The sequence below is a fragment of the Heterocephalus glaber genome, unplaced genomic scaffold, assembly GCF_053883595.1.
Source record: "Heterocephalus glaber isolate CG9 unplaced genomic scaffold, H.glaber_assembly_v1.0 deba00001472, whole genome shotgun sequence".
Classification (NCBI taxonomy): domain Eukaryota; kingdom Metazoa; phylum Chordata; class Mammalia; order Rodentia; family Bathyergidae; genus Heterocephalus; species Heterocephalus glaber.
In genome coordinates this window covers 55,894,921-55,917,412 of record NW_028258315.1, presented here as the reverse complement: position 1 = coordinate 55,917,412, position 22,492 = coordinate 55,894,921, and the positions used below count along the sequence as shown (strand labels likewise).

Genomic DNA, 22,492 nt, shown 5'->3' with positions numbered 1-22,492 from the left:
GTGTTTGTGGTCTTCTTGATCCTCTATCTTGCAACTCTGTTGGCAAATATCACAAATTGTGATAGCCATTAGATATAGCCAGATACTCAGGGGTCCCATGTACTTCTTCCTTTTCTATTTATCCTTTGCTGATGCCTGCTTTTCAACAACCATGGCTCCTAGGGACCCATGGTTCTTAACATGAGCGTGTCGAATAATATTTGTTGTTTGCTTTGATCCCTAAAAGCAGAGCTGGATCTTCCAGCACTGAGGAGAACAGTCTCATTAATTTGTACTGTGTGTTTTACATACTATACAGGGAGGAGCAAGTTTGAAACTAAGGAAAGCTAATATTCTTTTGTTGCTGACTACACATGGACACTTTAGAGTTCTAAATTATTTTAGCATTGAAAAATAACACACCGAATTTGGAGGATTGTGTTATTTGAGGGTTATGAGAGTAGTTCAAAAATTTTCAATATAATTAAAAGTTCATACATGTTAAGATGGAAAAAGTAGTATAAGCCTTTCTTATTCCTAGTCCCCCAATACAGTAAACCAGGCTGGCAGCAGGATCAGATTTTTCAATGCTATTTGTGATGAAAATGGATGACTTCAGAGTGGCACTCACTTTATGGTTTCTCCAGATTGTGCAATTCCAAGAATTGAGTCCACTAGCTGAATTGGTTCATTGCAGAGTGTCAACCCACATATCTTTCTAAATTTTTTAATGCAGGGTTATTATGACCGAAATGTAGAAAACCTGGTCAAATAATTCTGTTCCCAGATTTCTTTATTGTATAAGAATAAAGTAACATACAGAGGTACCAGTTTGTAATAATTACCTGAGACTTGTTCATGCAACTTTAACTTAGTATAATATGGAATCATCAAAAGAGTAAATTTTACCATAAACAAATTTTGTACTATGTATCAGAATTATCTTAAGATTATATTAAGTGGATGTTCTTTTAGCTTGCTTTGCAAACTTTTCTTCTTAATAATCACTACTGAATCTCCTAAGAAGTGAGCTGAGAAAATCATCATGAAATTAAAATATTTTTTGTTCCAACTTGATCAAGAGATAAAAGCATGCCATGCTTCAGAATAGCTGATATTTTAAAAGAATCCTCACTATAACAATTAATTAAAATTTATTTTGAATTTGGGTGCAAATTTTAAATACTGAAGTAAATTTCCTGGAGCATAGTAAAAATCACTTAGATTCAAATCTATTTTGTATCAATCATCATTGTGGGAACCTATTTATACCATACTCTTTCTATAAATTACTTGAAAGACACAACAGTTACACTTTCACAGATTGATTTGGCACCTTGGAACATAATCACATGTGAACTTTAAAATTCAAAAGTGTTTAAAATTGTTTTATTAATGTACCACAGATATTTACAAGATCTTAATAATATACATTTTTTTCTTTCCAAACAAGTCTGTATTAAGAATGTGCCTTGTGACAGAGGTTGGACAGCATATTTAAAGAATGATTTGCTTTCAGAAAACTTCTGTAGATTTATGGTTTTATTCATCTTATAAGTGGATCAATAGCAAAACAGTAAAAAGTCACAACAACAACTGGCAGGAAATGGGCAGTAGGTTCTAAGATGTGAATTCCTCTTGAACTCAAACCTGCAAAACATAAAAACAAATCAAAATATGTTGTGTAAAAGTAAAATATTTTGCTAGATTAATTCTTCAAACCACAAAATACATATTCATATTTCTGTTCTAATTATATATCTTGTCATACTTAATTTATATTATATTTAATTTTAAGAAGCACCCTTACTGTTTGTTTTAGTATGTCTGTGTTAAATGTAAAAATACAAAGGAAAATTCCAAATTGGTAAAGCGTGTTTGAAGTGCAGATTCAAATTGGCCAAGCTTTGGGTGCCTAATGACTTGCACCTTGTCAGAGCTCAGCCAGATAAGTATGTAGTTCTTCTAAATAAAAAATAATAAATTATTATCACACACTAACTCTGACTGACTGATCTTGGCCTGCCTAGAGACCCTTATTGAGAAGAATTTGAAGGCTGTAATTCAGCTCCACATGAAGGCCAGGATTGATTGGTGATGTCTGTCATGCATTTAGAAAGAAGGGTGTATATATACAAGCTTCTTATGTGCCATACTTGCTCTAAGAAACCTCTGAACACTTATAGAAAAACTAAGTTTTGTGCCAATAAAATAAACTGTGAAGTTATGCGCCAAGGATGTAAGGTTGTTTTTTTCTTTCTTTTTATTTTCAAATGAGGAAACATAAAACTGTAATTTATAAGCATGTGAAAACTTGAGAGATTATTTAAAGAAAAATTGGCTCATCATCTCTTGCTCACAATTGAAAATGGAAACACAGCCCTTTTATTTTTTTAGCCCAACATTTTAATAAGATTTGGAAAGTTTCTTGGAGTGCAGATTGCATACGTTAGCTGTCTAGATTCAAAGTTTACAACAGCACGGTGACTGAACTTACTTGACATTTTTGGAATCCTAATCTCCTCACTGCTGCTTCCATCTCCACCATCACTGACAGTTCTTATTTCAATCAAGTAGTCTTCTTCAAATGGAACCAGCAGTTCAGCTGATGTATTATTTGTTTCCAAAATATGAGTTTTACTCTGTCTGTTTTGCCGATACAGAATCTGAATAAAATGGTGCATCAAATTAATATGGACTCTTCTGCTGCTTTTCTAAGTTTCAGACACCATTTTGGAACAGGGTCAGGCATATCATTATAACCAGTATACACATCACATGGAAATGCAGTACCCAGGTGATGCCTCTTCTTTAATTTGCTCTTAAGAAAAGGATTTCTCTCTTGGCCAGTGTCTCTGGAATAACAGTAATCTCTAGTAATCAAGTACCTGGAGGCTATTATCCCTTTGCTGGGGGATCAAGCACTAACCACAGTGCTTTCTGTGTTTAGTTTGGATCAAAAGTCTGAATATATGCATCTTTTAAAAGTGGCTATCACCACTGATAGACATGAAGTGCTCTAGGTTATTTGATTAGGTCCCCTTTTATGTTGTTAAAAGAGCACATCATCTACAGCTTACATAAATCTCATTTGAATATATTATTTGATATTGTTCATATGTTATATCTATCTCCCAATACACCATTATTTATATATATATATATTTTATATATATATTTTATATATATATATATATTTTTTTTTTGGTACCAGGGGTCGAACTCATGACCTTGTGCTGGAGAAGCAGGCTCAGTGCTACTAAGCTAAATCCCCGGGTCTACACCATTATCTTTTAATGGCAAGGGGAGTCCCTTGAACAAAAAAATAAATATTGTATCCTCTAGAATTTATTTTTTGATATTTTATAATGTATTATGGGATTTCAAATATAAAACCTTTGCAACAAAGAATTAAAAAGCAGGGCCAGGGATTTAGCTCAGTGGTTTCGCCACCTGCTGCGCAAAGCGCAAGGACCCAAGTTCAATCCTGGTATCAAAAAAAAAAAAGAATTAAAAAGCCGCGATGGTATTTTCAAACTATTTTATTTAAAAATATTCCTATATTTCCATAGGCATAAAATTTGCCTTCCGTATAGTTGTGACATGTTTGATTCCTTAGTCATATAACTAATATGATTTAAGAGAAAACTACTCACCTTGTAGCCCAAAACCTCAGACTCATTTTCCATAGTTTTTACATGCTCCCAGTTCAAGCACAATTTAGAGTTTGACAGCTTCCAGGCAATGTTTGCTGGTGGTTGGCTTGGAGCTTTAAAAGATAATCAAAGATCCAAATGAATATGAATTAGCTCATGGTCACTGTCTGATAAATCAACATGAAAGGGAAATATAAATCTTCAATGATTAGCATAGAAAGAACTAAATGCTTTTGGTGTTATTTGAAATATATTAATTCTAATCAGAGTAAGCAAATTTATTCAAATTCTGGCCATTTGGGAGAATATCTTTGTAATAGACATGAATTAATAATGGCTTGCTGAATATCCTGTATTTATTTATATATAATGGCTGTTGGTTTGTTTACTTTATCCTATGTTAATATATGAGGTCCTATTATCTACTGTTGCATTTAGGTATCAGTTAATGATCATGTTAAACAGGTTCAGGTCCAATTCTTTTTTTTTTTTGGTACTGGAGATCGAACTTGGTTCCTTGCACTTGTGAGGCAGGCTTCAGAACCACTGAGCTAAATGCCCGGCCCTAGGTCCAATTCTTTTTTTTTGTACCAGGGATTGAACTCGGGTCCTTCTGCTTTCAAGGCAGGTGGTGGAACCACTGAGCTAAATCCCTGGCCCAAAGATATTATTTATTAATTAATTAATTACTTTTTTTTGGTACCAGGGATCGAACTCCAATTCTTTTATGTATACCAGTAAAGTGGTGTTCATTCTAATACAATAGTCTTTTATTTTTTAATATTTTATTAGTTGGTACTGTTTAGTTGTAACACAACTAATTCAAGAATTTTAAGCAAAATATTTGTAATGGACTTTTAAATATATAGAGCAACTCTTAGAACTCATGGTAAAATGCACCAGTACTTCAAGAGACAAAAAAATTCTTATAACCAAGACATTCCTCCTCTCTCTGCTTTTCATAGCAGTGTTTACTGCATGTTCACATTGACATGGGCTTTTTGTCATTCTCAGAGTGTGTGGCAGAAATCTCAGCTGTGCACAATTTATGAAGTTTGAAGTATCCTCTATTCAGAGACAGTCCTGGCTAGAATTCCTATGAGAAAGTTGATGATTGACTTGATTTGACCAAATGTCTATTTTAGAGCAATCAGCTGTGCACAAAGTTAGAGTCATACATGTCATCTGATATAAACAGCGCTGTTGAAAATCTAGAGACTCACAAATGGGTTGATCATCCACAATATATTTCTAAATCAAAACTGGTGGTACAGTTTCCTTAAAACTAACATTTTCTAGGATAGAGATACTGAGAAGGAAGGAAAGGAGGAAGGATTTATAAATAACCTATTAAATAGTGGATTCTGCCCAACTAGAGAAATTTACATATAAGAAACCTAGATACTAGGTTGGTTTAGTCAATTGTTCAAAAGTATACAGCTCATAAATGGAAAAATCAAATCAGACTCATGGTCTTTTGGTTTCCAATCTCCAGGTTGTATTTCTCCATGACAACATGCTGTTTTTAATGATTTGAGTCCACATAATTATTTGAGATTTTAAAAATAAGGGAGAATTAAAATAATTTAGCTCAAAAGCAGAAACAAAGATAAAACTGCCCAGCAAGATGCTTTTGGCATCTTTTTTGAATTTTTAAAGCTAAATGAGCTTCAAAACTCATTATAAGACTAATGGAAATGAAAATGATTTCTTTGGATTTTTGACTCAAATTATGTTTCATATCTTATAAATCACTGCAAGACTAACACTTCGGTGCATCTAGGGTGTCTCTCATTGTGCTATTACACATTTTCCAATATCCCATTTGTACACTCAGTCACTTGTGCCACATTTGGGATAAGGGGGATATGGTAGATAGAAATGTTTTCTCTTATGCGGCTGTTTATATTTATTATGGATTTACCACACTGAAATATCATTGTTCTTAGTCATATGCTTCTATTAATTTCTTGAGAGCATGTGCCCTGTTCAAGTCTGTATTACTAAAACATAATGGGCACATAGGAGGCATTTAAAAAGTGAGTGCAATCAGATGGTTAAGAAAAATGCTCAAGCTCCTATGCAATTTGTTTCAGGTCCTTTCAATTATGTATTAATTGTGGGCAGATTCATTGGTAACACAATGTGGCCAATCCATTCACTATACTTTCCTGTGATCAGCTCAATTTCCATGATCAGATTCACAGCAATTCATACACTTTTAAGATGGGCATCTCAACTGGATTGATCATATCCTGAGATATTTTTTTAATAATACACACCTGACCATAATTAAAGGTCAGACATTTCTATGCTTAGTAAATATTCAGTGCATGCCTATCATTACCCTTATTTCTGAATAATACTTTCACATTATTGTGACAGGAATAATGATTTTGTAACTATCCTACTTTAATTTATCCCAAAACTCAGCTATAAAAGAAGTAGTATTAAAAAAAAACTCACAAGATATCACAGATTTAATATCTAGTATACTCTTTGGACACATTTCTTTTTTATGTCTACTCTTTAAAACTAAACACTAGCATTAATAGCATCATACAATCAATACACAGAAAATATAAATTCAATCTCTCAATGTCACTAGGAGGGATTCTAAAGGTTTCATTTATTGCTGTGTCTGTTTGTTTTAGAGAAAAATGTTGTTTTCAACATTTTGAGTCCACTGGTGAAGCAACAGGCAGGGAGACAAAGAATTGACTTTTACCAGCTGTGTAGATGAGCAGTCTGTGACCGTGGTAATAGCCTTGCCATTGACATGTCTACATTTGTTTCCTCAATCAAAGCAGAAGCCTGTTATCCAATGGGCATAAAATAAGAAGGATTCTAACAGAAATTAGCACACACTGGTATGAATGGCCAGTTATATGGATTACTTAAAATCTTTTATTTTACTTACTACAGAGGATAGTGGAGAAATAATTCACTTTTGAGGACAAAGAGACATGTATTTGTATCAAATCTTTTTAACAGGTCCTAGTTTTCTTATCTTTGAAATGATACTAATAACTCCTAGTTTCTAAGATTCTTTGCTTATGTGAAATAAAATATGAAACATTCTTCACTTTGTTAGTGGTACATCTTCAGAAACTCAATAAACATTAATTCTCTTTGCTAAGAGGAGCCGTTCTCCACTGTGGTATTATGACATAATTTTTGAATTGTGTTCAAAGTGTTAGTTAATAATAATATAATTCCAAAGTTTGCAAATGATTCACTTCCTAAATATAATTAGCATTGTATTTAAGATTGTCTTTTAATAATATTTCTCCTACTTGTTTACTTTATGTGCTTTTTCAAAAGAGGATAAAATGAGGGAAGTTTTAGCTAATTAGCTGGGAAGTTCTTATAGTCTATGTTTCTTTTCCCTAACCATGAATGTTTTTACAATGTCAATATCATATATTTAGCAACAAAACAAGACAAACGAATACAAAACATTTCTTTAAGATGCTTTAGAAGGCTATTTCTTTAATATGACTACCGTTAACAGGTCTGGTTTGATGTGGCTGATTAAAGTATATTGCAAATGTCTATGATACAACTAAAATTTCTATTACCATAAAAAACAAAACTGTCACATGGATAAGAAGAAACACATGTAGTGATGTTTGTACAAAGTTTGTCAATAGTATACTCAACAAACAAATAGTTTTTCTATTTCTTAAATCTTTTCAGGCAATTTCCAAAGACTGAATCATTTTCTATTAATCAAATGACAGAGCAACATTAAAGTAGCCCTCCACAGCTCTAATGGTTTTCCTGTAATCAATTTTTCTGTAGATGGCATTTATATTCAACTGTAGTTCACACTGTGAACTCAATTCAAAAACAACTTCTTATGTTACACTTCTAAGTAACAGCATGGGGTTGACATTTGGGCAAAAAAGAAAGAACATAACTGCAAGATGGAATAAAAGCTTAACGCTTCCTTTATGTCTAAATATGGATTGATTGCATATTTACAGCAAAAAAGAACCCAGTACAGAATGCTAGTCAGTCAATGTCAGGGGCCAAATTGTGCCAAAATTTGCAAACACTTACTGTTACTGTGTCTGAATATGTCTTTCTACATAAACAGGAGTTTGTTTTATTTTTTTCTTTTCCTTTTGCAAATGATGTAAACATTTTTATTTCTTTCATTGTAAACCTAAATTCCATATAGGTGATGTCTGAATGGATATTTGTACCTCTGGGTTGTCTTTTGGAAAGGCCTCCTTTTCACTAAGCTGTGATACTTACAGGTAGATCACTGATACATAAAAATAACAACACATCATCATCAACAGTCACAATAATAACTCATTTAAGAATCTTTGCATATGCTACTTCTTTAGCATGGAAGTCCTTTTGTCTTCTAACTCTTTAGTCTTTTAGGTCATCTCAAATACACAGAGGTTCCTTCTTATGTATATCTTAGCTGCTACTTATTTTTGTCATGATATTTTTAAAAATCTATAATTATTTCATTTCTTTGACTTTCTGTCTTTTTTTTTTTTTAGGTATTTTTCCACTAAACGAGAAATTGCCTGAAAGCAAGGATCCTCAGCCTTTAAGCCCATGAGTGGCTCACCAAAGGCACTACTTCTTGAGTGGATGACTGAATCATCATCATCAAAAAAAAAAGGTTCTGACTTATCTTTAGCTTAGCCAATTAAAATAAGCAAAGATTTTGGTAAAGGTGTGCTCTGATTTTCAGACTTTATAAGGAAAAATCAAACATTAGATTGAAAAATCTAGATAGTGACACTTTGAATGTGTGATGGATGCAGAATTTTGGCCATCACCACAATTTAGATGATATCATCTCAAAGACATGGAAAATCAAAGTTAAATGCAAGGATAGCTCTTAGAATCAGGACTATCTTCAACATTTCATTAAAGCCATTTCTCATCTATGCTTTGCATGCCCTTTGATTACCACTGAAGAAAATTTCTGCAACAAATTTACAAAGAGAAATAAAGTAACATATAGCTGTGTCTTCATACTTTAAAAAATGTGAAAAGGTAATATCATCTTTACAGACGTATAGTACACATTCCTATGCATGGATCATTCATTGCATGGCAGCTACTGGGTTAACTATGGTTATGTTGTATCTTATAGTCATCTAAGCAAACTCTAGAGGTAAGTATCTTCATCTCTGCTTTACAAAGGAGAAAGAATATTCAGAATTATCAAATAATTAGATCTGTCACATAGATGGTATATGGCTGAGCTAGGATTCACATTCACACTTCACTCACTCTAAAGTCTCATTATAGCTCTTCCTGATACTGTCTTAACAATAAGCCAAAGATATGGAAACTTTTCCCTAAAATGTAAATACATAAAAGTGGACTTTGGGAAAGTTATAGAGCAACAGAAAGGATATCTGACTGATAATAGGCACATGAGGGACACTATAAACTGAAATACCTGAAGAGAATACATGAAGAGAATGTTAAATTTCAAAATATCAGTGAGTCTAGAGATGCCAGGGCTAATTGAGGAATGGGATAGAAAAGAACTTTAAAACAAACTGTGTGAGTCCTAAAGCATGATCTTTTTAGTCTTCTTTCTCAGATAGATAAAACTATGCACATTTGGGGACAAAAGAGACATTTTAGGAAGAAAATGCCAGAAAAATTTGAGGTTTAGAGCAAAGATTTAAGAGTCCACAGGGAAAGAGAATATATAGCCAGAGATAAAAGTTACAAACTAAGACAGAGGTCATAAGATAAACAGATTTTATATTTATAGTGTATCAGTGTAAAAAACTTCCACAACAAAAACTTTCTGAGCATACCTAGGAATCAGGATACCAGATCCCTTGATCTGTTGTATAAGTAAAATACGATGTGAAAAAATTAACACAAGTTTGGGGAGACATCAGTGCTCAGTATTCTATAACTGTGGTAGGCAGAGACAGAATAAGGGCCTCTCAAACATGTCCTAATCCTGAGAATCTGGCATTCTATTATTTTGTGGAAAAGAAGAGTTTACAAATATAATTGAGTTAAGGGTCCTGAGCTGGAGAAATAATTCTGTATTGCTCCAGTGGGTCTAGTGTAGACACTAGTGTACTTAAGAAGGAATGAAGCAGGCAAGAGAGTTAAGAGTTGGAGGAGCTGTGCTCACAAAAGAAAAGGGTCAGAATTAGACAGAGATTAATAGATTCCACACATTGCTGGTATTGCAAATGGAGAAAGAAGTTGGAAGCCATGGGAGGTGGGTGTTTTCTACACACTAGAAAATTCAAGGAAACAAATTCTTCTTTACACTTTACAAAGATAGGGCAGCTCTTAGTACATTTTCTCCCACCCAATGGACCCATTTCTGACATGTATGATAAAAATTTGTACATTTTAAAATACTGCTTGTGACAATTTTTTACCTCAGCAGTAGGAAACCTTACTATTTATCTTCACAATGTCTATGATATGGAATATCAAAGAATACAATTATAGGTTTGGATGTCATTCAAGAACAATGGGATGGAGATTTATATAACCTTCTCATTCTCAAGTCCTTGTTGCTGATTTTATGAATTACTACACTCAAGCTTACAGGATGGTGAAAGCCAAATTCAAGAAATGTTAAAACTAGAAAATATTAGGAACCACCAAGGGTTTTTGTTTGTTAGATTTAATCAAGAAAGATGATGGGTGATTAAACAAATACTAACCTTCACTTAAAACTTGCTGGGTGTCAAATATATATATATATTTGTGTCAATACGTTCTTATTATTTAATCTGAATTTCAGATTTCAGTCAACCCTATCTGTAGGACCAAGTAGGTCAACTAAACAAAAGATGTCAAACACAGAGTTTTCTGTTTAAAGACACTAAATGGGTTAGTACAAACTAATTCCCATTTAATTTAGGTTGCATGTGTAATCAAGCTAGTAAATTCAGGTGACAGAAAAATTTGTTAAGTTTTATATATGTCTTTAATATGTATATATCCAAAAGTAAATTGTTCAGGTCTCAATCCACTTTAGGCTGGTCAGTGAGATTAATGTATAATAAAACCTGACCTGAGTCTTGACTGAATAACTGCACTAAAATGTCTGTAAATCACTATACAAATCTGCGGATTTTTAAGAAATACTACTGCTACACATTTCCAATCAATCTTGATTTTTCCAGAGATAGAAACTGAATTACACATAGAGTTATTGTGACTTTAGCACCTCTCAATCAGCTAGAACTAAACGTCTTGGCAATCTTAAAACTGATTTGAGATTTCCACTCAGATTTGCAGATTAGCTGAAAAAGGCTAGACTACTCCTCAAAGGACCACAGAAACAACTTATATATACAGGTATCTAGCAGTGACTTCATTGATTCAGTACACATGGAATAAAATAGGAAGAGGAGTAGAGCTACATCTGAATCATTCTTGAGAATGATTTAGAGTCTAGCTTGTCTCAAGCTTGATGGACTGAAGCAGAGCTAGTTCAATAATTTTTAGTCCACAATTATCACCCCCTAGAAAGACTTTTGCTCATTTCTTTCCTTCATGGCTGTTCTGTAGCACTTTGTATTTTCCAAGATGTTCTTGTACTCAGTACCTCATTTTTGCTTCATGGATAATTTAGGAAGAGTAAGAGCAGAGAGAATTTCTACGTAGCAGATAAAAACAAATTAAAGCATAAAAATGCAATGTCTTGTTATGTTTCACGTCAGGAGTCAGTGATATATACCCAGAATTGGTACAAGAGTCTTGGAATACTGCTCTGATGGAGTAGATATAACTGGATCATCCATTTAATCAAAGGCATTTTAACTAAGTGGATCTTTAAGTTCTTTTCAAGCATGATGAATATATGCATGGGGAAAAAACCCCTCTATCACTACTATATTATCAAGGTATTTTCTACCACATATTCTTACTCAGTGTAAAACAGCAGTAAGAACACATTGTTTACTAGGTAATCTAGGTTTTTCCTTTTTCCTTGTGGCAGTGGATTTATGTTTTAGTCTTTCTCAAATTTCAGCTACTGCAGTAGTTTCCCATTTATCCACAATTTTACTTTCTATACTTTCAGTTAATCCATGTTCAGCCACAATCTAAACATGTAAATGGAAAACTCCAAAAATAAACAAATCAGAAGTTTTAAATCAGATGCTATAGTGAGTATTGTAATGCAATTTCCTGCTGTCCTGCTCTGACCCACCTATGACATGAATCACCCTTTTGTCCTCTGTATCCATGCTATATGTGCTAACTACCCACTGGTCACCTACTAGGCATTGCAGTTATCAGATCAGCTTCCCAATAGTGTATGCATCATTTATATTCATCTATAATATATAAGGAATATGTAACATTAAGCAATCACAAAAAATAAATTTTGCAGCTGTCTAGATAATAAGACCTTTGCCAATTTATCACTATGGCTTATATTCTAGAGTATGTGTACAAGACTCAGAGGCCAAAGGTAACCACAATCACCACATTATCTAAGTTGTCCCACACATTGTGTTATGGTTTTTATCTGGATGTCCCCCCCAAAGACTATTGTGCTCATAGGTGGGGCTTTTGGGAGGTGGCTGGATCATGAGTGTGTGATACTGCATTAGGATGTGTGATACTTGGGTTAAGAATGTGTGATGACTAAATTGGTTTATCTCAAATCTGGCTTTGGATAATGGAAACCCCACCCTGGATCTGGGTGACACCACCCAAAAAGCTTGTAGCCTGGTTGAGACAAAAAGGAAAGGGAGGGTTGCAGCTTGCTGCCTGCTCCCTGTTCTACCATGTATGATTTCTCCTCTGCCATGCCCCTCTCCCCTAGTGGCCTGCTTGTGACCCAGCCTACTATGGGCTAAAATTTCTACAAACTGTGAGCTGAAATAAACCTTCCCTCCTTTAACTTGCGTGTGTCAGGTATTTTGTCCCAGCAACAAAAAAGTAACTATGACATATGGTATAAAGGAATTAAGGCAGTAAAGTATTACACATTTAAAAAAAATCAATGATCATCTTTTGTTTAGTAGATCCTCAATATGTAAAAGACCCCTGGTAATTATCAAGGACATAAGAAGAAGCAGAAGAGTTCATCTTTAGATACAAGGGCTTCCAAGTAACCTACAAGATATCCTAGAAGGACATGTCTAGATTTCAAATGATAAAACAAAACAAAACTCATTTACTCAGCATTTACTGTAGCATGTTCATTTGTTATTATCTCTATCAATTTTGAACAAAAGTCTATGAAGAGATATACATTTTTTTTTCTTCTCATTTCACAGGTGAAGATACTGAGACTCTGAAAGATTAAGTAACCATCTAACTAATGTTCCTAGGACTAGGAGGCCATTTTTTAACTCATTTTGGGGAAGGACATCAGAGCCATTGTCTTTAAGCTGTATATCTTCTTTCACCTAAATACTCAGCACTTCCTCTTTTGGAATTCTGGAAAGATCAAAACAAGTTTATTCTAGTTGGCACCTGAAGGTTTCAATAATTGTCTATACCTAAGGGAAAAACTACCTAACAGAACAAGCAGTATAACCATCATGCTGCTATTCGTAGATGACTCTTGTCCCCTGGAGTAGGATGTATACTTACGAGACTTTTTGGTGGTGACATTGACTGGGAGGCTTGAGGGCCCTGTTCCAGCAGTGTTGTAAGCTCTCACAGAAGCAAAGTAAACTGTATTAGCTTTCAGCCCTGTGATGCTTTTGTTTGTAACATTTCCACTGACTCTAATTTTACCAATTATGGATTCCTTGGAGTCATCAGTCCAGTATAATACCTGATTATTAAAAAAGCAAGAATAAATAATGGCTATACCACAACCATAAAATAACCAATATCTAATATTTATAGGAAGGAAATAAAAAATACTGTATGTGAGTATATACTTTCAATGAAAATTAGAGAGTTTGGAGTTTTAAATGACCAAAATAAGGTAATTCTAGAACTTTCTAAAGGTTATAAGCTTTAACGCAGTGCATATAATAAGTCAAAACAAAATAAATTTTATGGCATCAATCAAGGACTTTAATAATGATATTTTGCTATTACCATTTCCTTTATAGTTCTTCAGCTCACAAGTTAATTAATAATTCAACTTATACTAATCCTTTAGCATGTGTTAACATTGTTTTAGACACATTAAAAAAGACAAAAGAGAATAAAATGTACTACCTGCTTTTAAACCCTTTATAATCCAACTTGGAGGTCAGAATATAAATGTGAAAAGAAAGTGTAGAATTCTTCACAAAGAAATGATACAGGAAAAAATGCAGTAAAAATTTGAAGAAAGACAACATTAATTAGAAAAGAATTTAGAGGAAGAGATGAAAGATAACTTTTGAGAAACAGCATTCAGTTAAGAAGTATGGCATTCTAGGCATAGAATGACAAACATACCTCTCATATGATTTTAAGCTTTTATTGTGTTTACCAGAGGATTCATGTAAAAAGAAAAAAGTGGAAGGAAAAATTAAAGATGTTTAGAATAAAACTTTTATTCTTTCAATACACAGTAAGCTATATTTACCCATTTTCATGAATCATTGAATTTTCAAGTTGAAGAACAATAGGTGATTAATGACTTTTCCTTTACACATCCTCATCCCTTAACTTTGTAAGAAAATAACCTCTAAATGTGATTTACTTCATTCTATCTAGACTAAAAGGAGCAGATTAATGAGAATCTAGGATTTTTCTTATTACTTAGATCCTTTTTCCTAGATGATTACATCTTTTTAAGTCATACTGCAATTCACAGAGCAGGTTTCCCAGTGAAATTCTTCTATGGTTCAAAATTATTGAGGATTAGATTTTACTTCTCCCCAAGAAACACAATGACTGTAGTTTGAATAATTTAAAAAGATAGTTTAGGGCCGGGGATTTAGCTCAGTGGTTTCGTGGCCTGCTGCACAAGCGCAAGGACCTGAGTTCGATCCCCGGTACCAAAAACCAAAAAACAAAACAAATAAAAAGATAGTTTCTTGACAATTAAAAAAAACCCTTGTTGTGGTAAGAACCACTAAGATGATGTCTATTCTCTTAACAAATTTTAATGCATTATTATTAATGATAGCTGGAATGTAGAACAGATCTCTAAAGCTTACTTGTCTTAACTGAAACTCTGTGCCTTGAAAAATGGCAGTCATTTGTTAACTTGGTTATAATTATCTGAAAAGATTGCATTCCTCTCATTTTTCTCGTTATCTTTACATATTGCTATAGTTTGGATCTGAGATGTTCTCCCAAAACACACTGATGGCTGAGTCCCCAGCCCATGGCACCATTGGGAGGTGGTTGAAATCTCTGAAGCTGGGGCCTAGTGAGAGGAAGTTAGGTCACTGGGGTTATCCCCTTTAAAGAGATAATGGGACTCTGTCCCTTCCTGTCTCTCTCTTCCTGGCTCCTATGAGGTGAGCAACTTTTTCTTTACATGTTCCCACCATGACATACAGTACTGACTGCCTACAGTCCCTGGGGAGTCAACCAACAATGGATCAATCAGCAATTGACTGAGACATTCTAAAGTGTAATAGAAAATATTTTTGAGTATTTTCTTATAGTAAGGAAAAGCTGCCTACACACACACACACACACACACACACATATTATATATTACTACATTCTAAGAATTAGTTCAGTGGTATAGGAGTACTGCACAGGAGTTATTGTATGGTGAGCTGGCACATTCATAAGGGAAAGTAAAGGTAATGTAGATTACCTCATAGCCCAACACTCTTCCAGTGTTTCTATTCCAGGCAATAGCATTCCAAGAAACTTCCATTTCAGAAGCAGAGAAACTCTGCAAAGATGTTCCTCTTGGGGCCAACTGAGGTTCTACCACCCAGAAAAGACATAACTATCTTTAACAGAGTAATGCAAAGAGAACAGCATGCAAAATGTGCAAAATCTCAGGAAATCCATTTCAGAGTTGAAAACAATTTACCATCTTCTCCAGAGTAGACAATGGACACGGTACTCAGGGGTCCTTCTCCTTCATTATTGTATACACCTACTTTGACTTCAAAGGGAGAGAGAGGCATGATGCTTTCATTTCTGTAAACAAACTTTGATGATTCTACAAGTGGTACTCTTTCCTTGGTCCAAGCTGTAGAACCAACGGGCCGGAACATGACGATATATCCAAATCCTTCTCCATTCTGTAGTTCTTCTGGAATTGACTTAGGCAGAATGCAATCAATCACTGAGTACTTGCAAAAATATTTTATTGAGCTGGTATAATATTTATTGATTATTTGACATTTTTTTTCTGCACAGACAAATATGGATATTTATCCTATTTAATGAAGTAGCAAAAAGTAATTAATTTGTTTGCAGTGCTAATTAGGAAAATAATCCCAATGAAAGACACTCAGAAAAATAATTGCACCTTTCAAAATAGAAATAAAAAATAGCTTTTACATATTTATATCTCTTTCCTTGATAATAAGTTACAATAATAAAATGGTTTATAAGATTGCAACATTTATAAGCTAAAATGTAATTTTTCATGAATTTTTAAACTCAGCAAAAAAATCAACTTACCAAGTATTTATTCTAAAGCTAGATATGTTTTTCTTTCACAACATTTTCAAGAAATTCTTATAAAATGTGTGCTGTATAATTACCATATACCTTATCACACAGAACATTTCTCACAAAGAAAGCACATAAAGAACCTCTTGTCAGTTTAAAAGCATATATCTTCATTAGTAGTAACATCAATGTGTGTTTTTCCAGACATAAAAAACTGTTGCAAATTCCTACACAGATCAAACTCTATAAAATACATTTAAACTTAAAAGTATTAAAATTACAAAACAAATAGATATATTTTCCTGTAACATTGCAGATATGAAAAATTATTAATAATCACATAAACTAAGAGAATAAATGTGTGCTCGAATTCAAACATTCCACCTGATTACAATAAACTTATATTTAAAATTTTAAAAATCAATGGGATTTATTTGGTTTTTTCCAAAGGAAAAAATTTCTGTGTGTTCTAAATGCTTTGATAGGCTAATAAAGGTATACTGGACAGGAATTAATGCTCTGATTCTCTAATGCTTGCAGTGCCATTTTTCTTATCCGTTGGAGTCTACTCACTATATCACATTATCCTGCCGTTTGGACAACATTTGGTTACCCAGGCAAAGGCACAGAATCAAAGGCACCATCTTAGTCACTATCTGTGTGATGTTCTGGTGCAGAGTCAGTCTTGTATTCTATGATAAATAACAAACCAAATCAATTTTTCTTTACTAAAGGGTTTGCATCTGAAACAGGAGTAGAAGAGGGGAATAACAGGTAAGCACAGAGCCAGTAATCAGTAGAAAATATGGAGTAGTAAGGATACTGGGGAAGTAGAAAATAGAAGAAACTAAAGCTCTAAGATAGTGAGAGGAGATATAATTTAGCTAAGTAGAGAAGTACAAAATTAAAAGTACACTGTAAAGGAAACGGGAAGGACTGAGTCAGAAGCATGAGGGACTATTAATGCTAGGGTGGGGAGGGGGGATTCCAAGAATAGCTGACAGTCCACTAGAGTCCTGTGTGTGGAACAATGATGAACAATGTTTCGGTTCTGCATCTGACCTCCCTGCTTTCTTGCAGGGACTTTTTTGTGTCCTCATTACTTTCCATGTAACTTCAAAATAAGTCCCCGTTAACCAACATGACCTGAGCTGGTCTCTATTTCTTGCCATGTGGAACAGTCTAACAAATGCAGAAAGTGAGAAAAGGAGGAAAAATACCATTTTTCTGAAATCCAGGAAAGACAATGCTTCCTTATATTAGTACTTCTCTTCAGTTTTACAGGATAGCACATATTAAGAAAACTAATTTTGAATTATATGCAAGAGTCTTAGGAGAATTTAAGCAAATGGCTAAAGCATTTGATTTGTTTTTGATGCTTCTTTGATCTCAGATATAATCACTATGCTTAGTTCATCCTGATATGTAGACATCTTCCTTTTTTGTTATTCAAGTACATTTAGTGTTTCACAGTGTTCTCTCAAGAGAGATCTGATTCCAACATGTTCAATTTACAAAAGAGACTTATTTAGGTTCTACCTTTTATTCTTCTCATACAAACAAACCAAGAAGAAAGAAGAAATCTACGTAGCTGTTTGAGATGGAGAGAAAATATGCTTTCTTTCTTTGAGCAGAGAAAGCGTTTCAGTGCAATAAAAAAATAAGAAATTCTGATGGTAGATAAATCTATTAAAATTAGTGAAAGACCAATAACATAATTCTCCACCACAGTGTTTATAAGAACTAAATCTTTATTGTGAACCAGGGCTTAGCAAACTAGTTTTCTAGTCAATCTGGCACACAATTTGAATTTGAAAATAAAGAGTTTGGGAACATAGCCACATCTATGTCTTGTATATACAGTGTATTGAGCTATGATAATAAAGTGAAAATTGAGAAAAAAATCATGTAGCCTACAAGAATAAACATTTTCACTATTTGTTCCCTTACACAAAGTGGGCCAACTTCCATTATAGGTATTTTTAACTTACTTTATAGTAAGCATCATATATATCTCTCATATATCTATATGTATTTTATGATATATTCTCCACAAACCCTCCAACTTGGAAGTGATTTGGGGTGTAAAATCTGAATAAATAGTATTATGTATTCTGTATTTATTTATTTTGATTTGTTTTGTTTCTAATACCTTAGGAGAGATATCAAAATTTTAGAATGTACCAACCACCAATTCCTTACAAAGAAATATGCATGGAATTCTTGCTCTCATGTACTGACTGTATATAATTAATTACCAACCTATCTTAAGAAATTTCTGACTGTGGAGGAGAAAATTAAAGTATGAAGTAAAAAAAAACCCTCCCCATCCACTATGATGAAAATGCTTCTATGACATTTGAAGAACACTGGAAACTAAATAACTCATTTGCCATCAAATAAAGAGGAATTCTCTTGCTAGATTCACTTAAGAGTTAGTGTTTTGGTAACGAGGATCAAACTCGGGACCTTGCTCTTGCGAGGCAGGCGGTGGAACCACTGAGCTAAATCCCCAGCCAAGAGTTAGCGTTTTGTAGAAAATATGTTTAGAATATCAGGACTAATATAACTATTTACTTTTTAAGTCAGACAAAGACTTTTGGTCAACCTGAGCCATCAAACTGTGCGAGAACAATTAGAATTCTAATTCAGGAAATGTTGGAAAAATAAAACAAAACAAAACATGAAACATAAGTTCTAATCCAGGACAAAGTGTGAGTCTTGTGTTCAAATGCTTCTAAGCCTATTTGTAAGCTTCAGATTTCTTAACCCAAACTGGTGTTACCCACCTCCCAGCATTGTTGTGAAGGCTGCATAAAATTAAATGTTTGGTGTAGCACTTAAACCCTGGAAATGCTCCACAAATGTGGTTTCTCTCTTTCTCAGGCTTCTGAGAGTTCCAGCTCTCTCAGTATGCAGACTTTCATTCATCAAGAATGCATGGAGGGTGGACCACATTCTAGAAAATATACTAGCCACACAACATTCACATGAATCAAGTTGTACAGAAGCAAGAATGACTTTTAAGGCATTAAAGGACTTGGTGTCTGATTCACTTATATCCTTCAGAAAACATCTTTTCCAGCTTCCCCTCATATAAACATGGTTAATGATCTCTCTCTCTCTCTCTCTCTCTCTCTCTCTCAGAATTTTGTGAGAAAATAATGCAAATGCACTGAATAGCTATATTTCTGAAACAGAATTTGTCTACCTTGGCATCATTATTGACATTTTGGGCTGGATAATTCCTTGATGTGGGCTGTCTTGTGCAAGACTGTGGGATGTTTTGTGTCATCCTAGGCTCTGACTAACCTCACTCTCCATGCCCCACATTTATGACCCGAGTCACTGTACAGTATTCCCTGGAGATAAAATTACACCTGTTCCCTAATGAGAACCACTATCGTACTTATCAGACCTCTCAATAACTAGTTAAAACATCCATCATCATCCTGTTTTTAGAGATAATATTGAAAGGTCCAATAAAATGGATGTTTTTTGACAGTATGAAAATTATCATCAAGGATTTTGGACACATTACAACTACAGAACTAGAAGAAAGACCAAAATTCATAAGTCAGATAACACCAAAACTCTGACAAGGAGGTCGAGAAACAAGAACTCTAATTCATTTCTAGTGAGAAAGCAAAATGGTACAGACATTTTGGAAATGAATTTAGTAGTTTCTTGTGAATCTAAACATACTCTTACCTATATGACCCAGCAATTATATGCTAGTATTTACCAAATGAACTAAAAGCCACTGAGAATACAACAAGCTGTTCATAGATATTTATGAAAGCTTTATTTAGAATTGTCAAAATATGGAAGCAACCAAGAAGTTCCTCAAGAAGTGAATGGATAAATCAATTTTGCTATATTCAGACATGGAATATTATTCAGTTAAAAGGAAAGGATCTATCAAACCACAGAGACATGGAGAAAACTTGAATGCATATGAATGGATATACTCTGTGAAAGAAGGCACTCTGAAGTCTTCATAGTGTATGATTCCAGCTATGTTCTATGTCCCTCTGGAAAAGTAAAAATTAGGGAGATAGTGAAAAGGATCAGTGGTTGCCAAGGGTTCAGAAGAAAAAAATGAACTTTTTAAAAGAACTTTGAAGGTGATGAAAATACTGTAGGAGATAGTTCAATGGTAGACACATGTCAGTGCACATTTGTCTAAACCTACAGAATATATAACAAAATGTGAACCCTAATGGAAACGGTGAACTTCAAGTAATAATGATGTGCTAACATAGGATCATCCATTGTGATAAATATGCTACTCACCTGGGAATATTGCCAACAGGTTGGGACCAAGAGTACGGGAGGCAAGCAGTATATAAGATACCTATGTAACTTTCTCAAAGCTGTTCTGTGAGCCTAAAACTCCTGCTAAAAATAAAAACTTTGGGCTGGGGATTTAGCTCAGTGGCACCACACCTGCCTTGCAAGCACAAGGTTCTGTGTTTGATCCCTGGTACCAAAACAAACAAACAACTTTAAAAAACACACAAAATAAATAAACCTGTATGTGCATGTACACACACACAGACACAATATATATATATTGTGTCTGTGTGTGTGTGTATATATATGTATATGTATATGTGTATATATATATATATATATATATATTTAAACTGGTACCCAAGTTGATAACAAAGCTATGGATTACCATGCATGCTAAAGAGAGACATCAATTTTACATAAAGACTTATTTTAGTAAAATTTCACCTACCACCCATGACAAATAAATGTATATAAAGGGAGTCTTAGTTTACTTAGAGACTTTAGTATTAAAATATATTAAGAGAATTATAGAAAAAATTGTGGATTTCTACTTTTTTTTTGGTACCAGGGATTGAACTCCAGTCCTTGTGCTTGCACAGCAGGTGGCCAAACCACTGAGCTAAATCCCCGGCCCTTGGATTTCTACTTTTCCGCTAATGGAAAGAAAAAGAAGTACTTCTTTCCTCAACTAGTTATGCAAATAAAGCTTCAGAAAGAAGCATATGGTCTATATTTTCTGGAATTCAGAAGATGTAGATTCTTTAACTGACAACGCCTGAGAAATTTCTATAGTAGCGAGATCTGAACAGCCTTTGGTGGCAGAGTGAAGACAGCAGAGGAGTGAGCATGTTATTGACTTTGACCAAACACAGAATAAAGATGCTTGCTTGCTGAGAGCAAACGCGGAACTCTGAAAGAAATGGAGAAAAGGTGAAGAAATGCTTGCAAGGCAGGCAGCGGAACCACTGAGCTAAATCCCCGACCCCCTTTTCATGCTACAGAATTCTAGGTTAAGGCAGGCCTGAGCTACTGGAAATGTGAAGCTTTAAATTGCTTTAAAATCAAAAGTTTCTCATAATAACAAGACTGAAATTTGAAATCTGTAAAAAGAAAAAAAATGAGCCTACATGTTAATATTACACATGATGACCAGAACAGTGACTCCATGTGCCTCAGCTCTTCTCCAGATGCAGAGAAGAACAAGTTGTCAGGATGCAAAGAACAGTATGCAGACAACAGCTGGTTTTGCCTGCATTGTGTTGAGTTCACCTCATTCTCGATAAAACAGTTCCACAGATAATAAATAAAGCAGGACTGAATCCATCCAGTCATAATGAAAATTCTATTGACCTATGTGCAAAATAGATACTGAAGTTATTTTCCTTACATTTTGGGGGGAAAATTGTGCTGAGTTAGTCATATGCTTACTTTAGTAGAAATGAGAATGTTCTAATAATACCCTAAATAATTCATCATCAAGACATTGTATTTTTATACCATGTACTTTTATAAATTCTCAGTAGTGAACAAATAAATCTTTTTGTTTTTCCGTATTCCTCTGGCCAGCTAAATCTTTTTCCTTCAAAATAACTCATTTGGACAGAAAGTTACCTCCCACGTAATGACGAGCTCATATCGACCTCCTCCACCTCCATTGATGTTTACCGGTGCCAGGACAGGAACTAAAAGTAACCAAGAGAGATGTGGGATGGAAATTGCTACAGGATGCCTTCATCAAGAAGAATTTTGTTTTTGGATTTCACCTTTCAAAATCTCACCCAGGCACACTGAGAGAGTCTTGCATTTTTAATGAACATAAATTATGTTTACACATATCCAAATTTCTAAGAGAGAGGACACAGTTGTGTTTGATACATGAGCACCCTGGCTCCAAAATTAATTAAAAATCGAGTAACATCATGTATTTGACATTATTATGCATCATCTGTTAATTGGCAAAATGATGTTCCATTCAGATGGTAACTGTGACACTGCTGATTTAGTGCCTAATTATACAGTTGTGCTGTAAACAA

General features: G+C 34.1%; 1 protein-coding gene across 6 annotated transcripts in view; it reads right to left on the bottom strand.

Moving 5' to 3' along the window:
* Window positions 1-1,346: 1,346 nt before the first annotated feature.
* The window catches only part of Cntn6 (contactin 6), a 338,831-nt gene continuing 317,685 nt past the window's right edge, over window positions 1,347-22,492 (bottom strand). For 5 of the 6 annotated variants that reach the window (XM_004854219.3, XM_004854220.3, XM_087182026.1 and 2 more), the window contains 7 exons: window positions 22,071-22,141; window positions 15,571-15,805; window positions 15,346-15,461; window positions 13,218-13,404; window positions 3,636-3,748; window positions 2,477-2,645; window positions 1,347-1,629 (listed from right to left, as the gene is read on the bottom strand). In XM_004854219.3, coding sequence (XP_004854276.1) covers window positions 1,526-1,629; window positions 2,477-2,645; window positions 3,636-3,748; window positions 13,218-13,404; window positions 15,346-15,461; window positions 15,571-15,805; window positions 22,071-22,141 — 995 coding nt within the window. In that variant the 3' untranslated portion in view covers window positions 1,347-1,525. Of the gene's footprint in view, window positions 1,630-2,476; window positions 2,646-3,635; window positions 3,749-13,217; window positions 13,405-15,345; window positions 15,462-15,570; window positions 15,806-21,375; window positions 21,810-22,070; window positions 22,142-22,492 lie in introns of those variants that run through there. The other variant, XM_087182029.1, reaches the window with a different exon arrangement.